Source organism: Girardinichthys multiradiatus, chromosome 8 (genome assembly GCF_021462225.1).
Source record: "Girardinichthys multiradiatus isolate DD_20200921_A chromosome 8, DD_fGirMul_XY1, whole genome shotgun sequence".
Taxonomy (NCBI): domain Eukaryota; kingdom Metazoa; phylum Chordata; class Actinopteri; order Cyprinodontiformes; family Goodeidae; genus Girardinichthys; species Girardinichthys multiradiatus.
In genome coordinates this window covers 10,350,619-10,359,625 of record NC_061801.1, presented here as the reverse complement: position 1 = coordinate 10,359,625, position 9,007 = coordinate 10,350,619, and the positions used below count along the sequence as shown (strand labels likewise).

Here is a 9,007-nt window from a genome sequence, read left to right as displayed (position 1 = left end):
TTTCGTCTACCACCTGACGTCATGTTTCCTCTTACATACTAATTGTTTCCAAAAATCCAGTTTGGGAACATCTAAAGATCTGCATTTCCCTTTGCAAATAGCATTTCACAATGTAAGGGTTCAGCCTAATAGTAAATTAACCAGTGTGAAGAACTGTGTGTTGTTTTTTTCTTCAGCTTGTTCAGATGAGTCAGCATCAAAATATCAAAAATACATGGGTGGAACAAACCAAGAAACCAAGAGCAAAGCACATTACTGCCGAGCCCACATGTAAACTCCTTTTTCCTCGCTCAGTCTGATCATTTAAGGTGGTACTTCTCACTTGAACACTCCCACGAGGGTGACAGAAAATGACACACAGAGGGGGAAACAAAAAAAACAGAAAGAAGTGACATTCACTGCTGAGAAGAGCGCTGTTCTACTGTTGGGCAAAAACATGAGGAAACTTTTCATTCTCCTTCTTCTGTTTGCTCTATTTAAACACGGGACACTTCAGAAAAATGGTAAGACGTGCATTTTTTACATGGATTTCAGGTTTAAGTTAAGTTTGTTTGAGGTCACTAAGGGCATGTCAGTTTGTCACATTCTGACTTCTGCTTCCAAACAAATACTGAATCGGAACTTTAAACATGGAACAAATTGAAAATACCTACTGCAGATTAACTTTCAAAACAACTGTCAAACAACTACCATTTAGAATACATTCTGGTTAATCCATTTAACAGACATCTATTTTATTAACAGACAAACAGACATGTAAAACAAAATATATAATGTGTTGTTTTGGTTTAGAAATTTAACCGTAAAGATTTTTTGAATACTTTTTTGCCTTTCTTTTAATCCTCTTTGTTCCAGGATCAGTCCTGTTTATAGAGCACTTCTCACATACAGGAAAGAGAGTTAAACGCAAAACTTCTAAGAAGAACGGATGCCAAAGTGTTAAAACCTAGATTTTAAATAATAAAGAGGGGACTAAATAGATAATTGAATGATCTCTACATTTAATTTGAACAGCTGGAATTGAAATGATAGCAGTAAAACAACATAAGCATGGTACATATGTTTATTTGAAATTAACAAAAAGTGAAAATTAAACCACAGATATAGTTAACTTAAGAAGAGATTCAAAAGAATCTTGATTTCTAGAAGCCAGCTAAAACCCAAACCCAAAATCGAAGTTTGCTTTTAAAAACATAAATGGTCTCTACTGCCCTTACACCTTTGAAACATCAGTGTGTAGAGACAATCGTTTCTCTCTGCTGTCTAGTTTGTATATTTCAAAGAACAAATACATGTCAAATAAAGCTAAAAAAATTATTACATATCTGAACAGAAACTGATTTGTCTTGCAGGGAGAAAGAAGATAACAGCAGAGAAAAACAGCACAAAGAAAGTGATCCCTGTGCCCAGAGTCTTTAAAGGATTCTTTCCGACAGAGTCTGAATTTCAAGGCACCCAAGCTCCCAATTTAACTCTCTCTCCAACTCTGCAGTCCATAAGTGACAAAGCTGTAGGGTACCTCAAAGGGCCCCTGAGCACCAAAGTCATCCCCCTCATTTACATGATGTTGGTAATCTTCGGCATCCCAGGCAACATCACCGTCCTGTGTTTACTTATTACCAAAATTAGAAAGGTGTCGTCCGCAATCCTCTACTGCAGCCTGGCCGTCTCCGACCTATTCCTTCTCGTCTCCCTCATCTTCAAGGCTCATTACCATCTCCATGGAAACCACTGGGTGCTCGGAGAAGCTGCCTGTCGAGTGGTTACTGCCTGTTTCTATGGTAACCTCTACTGCTCGGCCCTGACATTGGCTTGCATTGCCGTCAAGCGCTACATGGCCGTGGTACACCCGTTCATGTACAAAAGACTGCCCAAGGTGAGATGCACGGCCTGGGTCGTCCTGGCCATTTGGGGGGTGTTTGGTGCCTCCATTGTCCCCGAGCTCTTGGTTCGGCAGAGCTTTTGGGTGCCCCAGCTGAACCGCACCACCTGCCATGATGTGATGCCACTGGATTCTAACTCTCATGCATTCCTGCTCTTCAGCAACCTGATTCTGACAGTTTTGTGTCTTCTTGTGCCGATGGTGGTTACTGTCGTGTGCTTCATCCAAATCCTCAGAGCTCTCAACCAGTCACATCATGACTGGGCAATGTACATCAGGTCCTGTTCTCTCGTGTTTACCGTCTTTATGGTGTCTTTTCTACCTGCAGGGGTCCTGCACTTCCTCCATTATGTGCAGCTGTTTGTGAACGGGACAGAGAGTCTGTATGTATACTTTAACATGGCAGTGTGTCTCTGCTGCCTCCATGCCTGTCTGGACCCCTTTTTCTTTGTCCTCATGTCCAAGACTGCAAGCTCCAAACTGTACCTCCTGACTTTTAAAGGCAAGAAACTCAGCATATCAATCTGAAAGAGACATTTTTAAAGAAACTGAAGAATGAGATGTTATCTGTGGCTGGTACCCAAAAAGAAAGTAATCCAGTTTGAAGCAGCATGTGTCACAGTGACTGTTTGAAAAGTAACACTATTATTGAATCTATATTATGTGTCATAGATATATATGTGGATGTTGTATATTAACATGCAAAAGTATTCACACCCCTTGGACCTTTTCCACATTTGCAGAACCAGCATTCTGTTTGAACTTAACATCGCAAGGTATATGATTGTTTTAAAAACTTAAAATTTTAGAAACATAAAACAGTTTAAAGCATTATTTATGAGGATAGTCATCACAGCAAATAAACATAAGAAATAATTATTCACCTATTACACCAGTTATTGTTATTATTGATGTTATAAGTAATTCATATAATTAGTTATTATTGTTAATAGTATTGTTATCTGTACATTGACACAGGAAATTATGAGTGAAATTAATGATGCTTGGTTATACTGGTATGCAAATATGATTTATATGATATACTGAATGAATTTTATTTAATATAAAAGTAGAATGTTGTAGTTCAGCCTATATAAATAGTAATAGGAAGGGATTGGAATGATGTTGCTGGAAAAGAGGTTAAAAATAAGTTTATACTGCTACCTTCTCCTTTGAACATGTAAATATTATTTGTACTTTACTGTTGTTCTTCTTTTGTATTGTTTTGTTTGTTTGTTTTTATTTTTATTTTTATTTTGTAATTTTGTTTTTCCTTTTGTTATACAGTCATTAAATTCAAAATTCAATTCAAGGGATAGAGATTTCAAATTAGCTTGGGCTCTAAATGGTAATATAAAGTGTAAGGGATTTGTTAATACGCTATACTTGATGCATTCAATTTTAAAGCAATAATATACTGTTCTTACAGTTTAAAGTCCTTTTAATAAAAAGCCAGTGAAGGTTCTGAAGGCAGCTGTCTTTTCTTTCTCCATACCCCTGAAACTTTCTCCCTTTCTGTTATGTTACATCCACAGTAAATTTAATTGGGGTTTGATTGGGATTTTATGTAATTAACCAACACAATGTTTTCCATAGCTATGAAATGAAAGGACAATGATATAAGAATCTGAAAAGTGCAGTGTGCACTAATAGCACCAAGCCTTTAGGGGAACAAAAAACACCAACTTTGTACAACCTTTTCCTGTTCTTCTTTTTAAAATAGCTGAATATGGTCGATTATGGTTTGATCTAAACCATTCCACAATACAGGTCCTTCTCAAAATATTAGCATATTGTGATAAAGTTCACCGTGCACCGGATTTGGCGGTTTTCAGTTATAAGAATAATTCTCATAATTCACTTGTTTATTTTGTAAAATTAGTCTGCAGTACAACCACAGTAAATAAAAAAGAGTTGATGGTAAATATAAGGAAATTTGATATACAGGTCCTTCTCAAAATATTAGCATATTGTGATAAAGTTCATTATTTTCCATAATGTAATAATGAAAATTTAACATTCATATATTTTAGATTCATTGCACACTAACTGAAATATTTCAGGTCTTTTATTGTCTTAATACAGATGATTTTGGCATACAGCTCATGAAAACCCAAAATTCCTATCTCACAAAATTAGCATATTTCATCCGACCAATAAAAGAAAATTGTTTTTAATACAAAAAACGTCAACCTTCAAATAACCATGTACAGTTATGCACTCAATACTTGGTCGGGAATCCTTTTGCAGAAATGACTGCTTCAATGCGGCGTGGCATGGAGGCAATCAGCCTGTGGCACTGTTGAGGTCTTATGGAGGCCCAAGATGCTTCGATAGCAGCCTTTAGCTCATCCAGAGTGTTGGGTCTTGAGTCTCTCAACGTTTTCTTCACAATATCCCACAGATTCTCTATGGGGTTCAGGTCAGGAGAGTTGGCAGGCCAATTGAGCACAGTGATACCATGGTCAGTAAACCATTTACCAGTGGTTTTGGCACTGTGAGCAGGTGCCAGGTTGTGCTGAAAAATGAAATCTTCATCTCCATAAAGCTTTTCAGCAGATGGAAGCATGAAGTGCTCCAAAATCTCCTGATAGCTAGCTGCATTGACCCTGCCCTTGATAAAACAAAGTGGACCAACACCAGCAGCTGACACGGCACCCCAGACCATCACTGACTGTGGGTACTTGACACTGGACTTCTGGCATTTTGGCATTTCCTTCTCCCCAGTCTTCCTCCAGACTCTGGCACCTTGATTTCCGAATGACATGCAGAATTTGCTTTCATCTGAAAAAATTACTTTGGACCACTGAGCAACAGTCCGGTGCTGCTTCTCTGTAGCCCAGGTCAGGCGCTTCTGCCGCTGTTTCTGGTTCAAAAGTGGCTTGACCTGGGGAATGCGGCACCTGTAGCCCATTTCCTGCACACGCCTGTGCACGGTGGCTCTGGATGTTTCTACTCCAGACTCAGTCCACTGCTTCCGCAGGTCCCCCAAGGTCTGGAATCGGCCCTTCTCCACAATCTTCCTCAGGGTCCGGTCACCTCTTCTCGTTGTGCAGCGTTTTCTGCCACACTTTTTCCTTCCCACAGACTTCCCACTGAGGTGCCTTGATACAGCACTCTGGGAACAGCCTATTCGTTCAGAAATTTCTTTCTGTGTCTTACCCTCTTGCTTGAGGGTGTCAATAGTGGCCTTCTGGACAGCAGTCAGGTCGGCAGTCTTACCCATGATTGGGGTTTTGAGTGATGAACCAGGCTGGGAGTTTTAAAGGCCTCAGGAATCTTTTGCAGGTGTTTAGAGTTAACTCGTTGATTCAGATGATTAGGTTCATAGCTTGTTTAGAGACCCTTTTAATGATATGCTAATTTTGTGAGATAGGAATTTTGGGTTTTCATGAGCTGTATGCCAAAATCATCCGTATTAAGACAATAAAAGACCTGAAATATTTCAGTTAGTGTGCAATGAATGTAAAATATATGAATGTTAAATTTTCATCATGACATTATGGAAAATAATGAACTTTATCACAATAAGCTAATATTTTGAGAAGGACCTGTAGCTTTGGCTGCATGTGAATGGTCTTTGTTCTGCTAGAAGGTGAAGCTTCGCTCCAGTCTTAAATCAGTTTTGCAGCCTCTAACAGGTTTTCTTCCATCGTTGCCTTATACAGGACAGACCAAAAGTTTGGACACACCTTCTCATTCAAAGAGTTTTCTTTATTTTTATGACTATGAATATTGTAGCTTCACACTGAATGCATCAAAACTATGAATTAACACATGTGGAATTATATACTGAACAAAAAATTGTGAAACAACCGAATATATGTCTTATATTCTAGGTTCTTCAAAGTAGCCACCTTTTGCTTTGATTACTGCTCCGCACACTCTTGGCATTCTGTTGATGAGCTTCAAGAGGTAGTCACCTAAAATGGTTTTCCAACAGTCTTGAAGGAGTTCCCAGAGATGCTTAGCACTTGTTGGCCCTTTTGCCTTCACTCCGCGGTCCAGATCACCCCAAACCATCTCGATTGGGTTCAGGTCCGGTGACAGTGGAGGCCAGGTCATCTGGCGCAGCACCCGATCACTCTCCTTCTTGGTCAAATAGCCCTTACACAGCCTGGAGGTGTGTTTGGGGTCATTGTCCTGTTGAAAAATAAATGATGGTCCAACTAAACGCAAACCGGATGGAATAGCATGCCGCTGCAAGATGCTGTGGTAGCCATGCTGGTTCAGTATGCCTTCAATTTTAAATAAATCCCCCAACAGTGTCACCGGCAAAGCACCCCCACACCATCACACCTCCTCCTCCATGCTTCACGGTGGGAACCAGGCATATAGAGTCCATCTGTTCATCTCTTCTGCGCCGAACAAAGACACGTTGGTTGGAACCAAAGATCTCAAACTTGGACTCATCAGACTAAAGCACAGATTTCCACTGGTCTAATGTCCATTACTTGTGTTCTTTAGCCCAAACAAGTCTCTTCTGCTTGTTGCCTGTCCTCAGCAGTGGTTTCCTAGCAGCTATTTTACCATGAAGGCCTGATTCACACAATCTCCTCTTAACAGTTGTTCTAGAGATGTGTCTGCTGCTAGAACTCTGAGTGGCATTGACCTGTTCTCTAATCTGAGCTGCTGTTAACCTGCGATTTCTGAGGCTGGTGACTCGGATGAACTTATTGTCCGCAGCAGAGGTGACTCTTGGTCTTCCTTTCTTGGGGCGGTCCCCTGGGACGGTGAGCCAGTTTCTTTGTAGCGCTTGATGGTTTTTGCAACTGCACTTGGGGACACTTTCAAAGTTTTCCCAATTGTTCAGACTGACTGACCTTCATTTCTTAAAGTAATGATGGCCACTCGTTTTTCTTTACTTAGCTGCTTTTTTCTTGCCATACAGCATGATGCCACTGCCACCATATTCACTGTGGGGATATGTAATTGTGTGACATCTAAAAGCAATTTGTTGCCTTGGATTTTACTTAGGGGTATCGAGGGTACTTAAGGGTTCATGCTTTGTGGTGGCAGGGCTTCGGGGGTGGATGAGATCCGCCCTGAGTACCTTAAGTGTCTGGATGTTGTAGGGCTGTCATGGTTGACACGCCTCTTCAATATTGCGTGGCGGTCGTGGACAGTGCCTCTGGACTGGCAGACAGCTGACCAGAGGGTGTGTTCCAACTACAGGGGGATCACACTCCTCAGCCTCCCTGGTAAGGCCTACACCAGGGTATTGGAGAGGAGAGTCCGCCCGATAGTCGAACCTCGGCTTCAGTGTGGTTTTCATCCCGGCCCTGGAACACTGGACCAGCTCTATACCCTCTACAGGGTCCTTGAGGGTTCATGGGAGTTTGCCCAACCAGTCCACATGTGTTTTGTGGACCTGGCGAAAGCATTCGACTGTGTCCCTCGTGATGCCCTGTGGGGGATGCTCCAGGAGTATGGAGTCGGGGGCCCTTTACTAGGGGCTATCCGGTCTCTGTACAAGCGGAGCCAGAGTCGGACCTGTGCATGTTGGACTCCAGCAGGGTTGCCCTTTGTCACCGGTTTCTAGGCTCAGCCAAGGGCCGGAGGGGGTCTGGTTTGGGGACCAGTGGATTTATTCTCTTCTTTTTGCAGATAATGGGGTCCTGCTGGCCCCCTCTAGCCAAGACCTACAGCATGCACTGGGGTGGTTCGCATCCGAGTGGGAAGTGGCTGGGATGAGGATCAGCTCCTCCAAGTCCGAGGACATGGTTCTCGACCGGAAAAGGGTGGCTTGTCCTCTTCAGGTTGGAGAGGAGTTCCTGCCTCAAGTGGAGGAGTTCAAGTATCTTCGGGTGTTGTTCACGAGAGAGGGGAGAATGGAGCGGGAGATCAACAGACGGATCGGTGCAGTTGCCGCAGTAATGGGATTGCTGTGCCGGTCCGTTGAGAGCTGAGCCAAAAAGCGAAGCTCTCAATTTACCAGTCGGTCTACGTTCCTACCCTCACCTATGGCCATGAACTTTGGGTCATGACCAAAAGAACGAGATCCTGGATGTGAGCGGCTGAAATGAGCCTCCTCCGTAGGGTGGCCGGGCACTCCCTCAGAGATAGGGTGAGGAGCTCGGCCATCCGGGAGGGACTTGGAGTAGAGCTGCTGCTCCTCCACATCGAGAGGAGCCAGTTGAGGTGGCTCGGGCATCTATATTTGATGCCTTCAGGACGCCTTCTTCGGGAGGTGTTCCAGGCACGTCCCACCGGCATGAGGCCTAAGGGATGGCCCAGGACACGCTGGAGGGACTATGTTTCTCGGCTTAAATTTGTAACCATCGCCTTCTATAGTTTCTCCGTAAAATAAATTAAATGCATTGCAAATTGTTTTAATCGTCTGCGACTTTACTTAGCTTATTATATTAAAATTAGTAAACCTTCGTATTGGTGCCCTCTAATGGGAGGATGTACTTTTAAAAGCAACCTGTTTGCTCCGTAGAACATCTAAATATTCATTTAAGCATTTGAACATTTATACCAACCTTCTTCCTTTATTAATCAGGTGCTAAGGAACCATTTAGTTTTTAATATACATCTTATCTCTATTTTATCCTGTCTAATTGTGGAGCACACTTTCTTTCTGCATATCGGGTTGGCGCTGCGTTGTTCAGTTTGAGACAACCGATTTACAGCACCTTCCTGGTCTAAGTGTTTTCAAAATTAAGCGTTAACTGCATCACTGCTGCAGCAAAATAACAAACTCTTACTAAACAATCTATGTACTGTCAATATTAGTAAGTTCATTTCATGGACGTAGATCTTACCTCCGGCATATCCTAGCTGGCTGTAACTCATAACTCCATCATTTCTGCCAGTCATGTTCCAAGTTTCTAATCCAGTCGTCATGCCCTGTCTCGTTTTAAATTTTCAGGTATTCCACTGTCTCTGTCCATCAACCCACTTTTACCCTACTCCGATTATTCCTCTTTCCTTCCTCTTTCGCAATTTCCCAAACAGTGCTGTATCTCAGGTCTATCTTTTTCTACTTTCAAACATTATTTCTTCGCCTGGCAAACTATGAGAAATTTGAGCATTGGTTTACATTCAGTCCTAGCTTCATCACTCATTGCTTGAACTTGTTTTAAGCCCCTCTACAGCCGCAGCTCTTTTAGCAGGCATCAA

The 9,007-nt window shown here is 42.1% G+C and overlaps 1 protein-coding gene across 1 annotated transcript; it reads left to right on the top strand.

Annotated features, from left to right (window-relative positions):
- The first annotated feature begins 279 nt into the window (after positions 1 to 279).
- LOC124872735 (proteinase-activated receptor 3) lies at positions 280 to 3,351 on the top strand. Its single transcript, XM_047373035.1, has 2 exons — positions 280 to 503; positions 1,353 to 3,351. The coding sequence occupies exons 1-2, from the start codon at positions 437 to 439 to the stop codon at positions 2,408 to 2,410; spliced, it is 1,125 nt and encodes a 374-aa protein (XP_047228991.1). The 5' UTR covers positions 280 to 436; the 3' UTR covers positions 2,411 to 3,351.
- Positions 3,352 to 9,007: the final 5,656 nt, after the last annotated feature.

What these genes read in the sequence shown, in the direction of transcription:
- LOC124872735 (XM_047373035.1), top strand. Translation starts at nt 437, where the DNA reads ATGAGGAAACTTTTCATTCTCCTTCTTCTGTTTGCTCTATTTAAACAC. An exon ending in CGGGACACTTCAGAAAAATG is followed by an intron (nt 504 to 1,352) that starts GTAAGACGTGCA and finishes TTTGTCTTGCAG; the next exon opens with GGAGAAAGAAGATAACAGCA.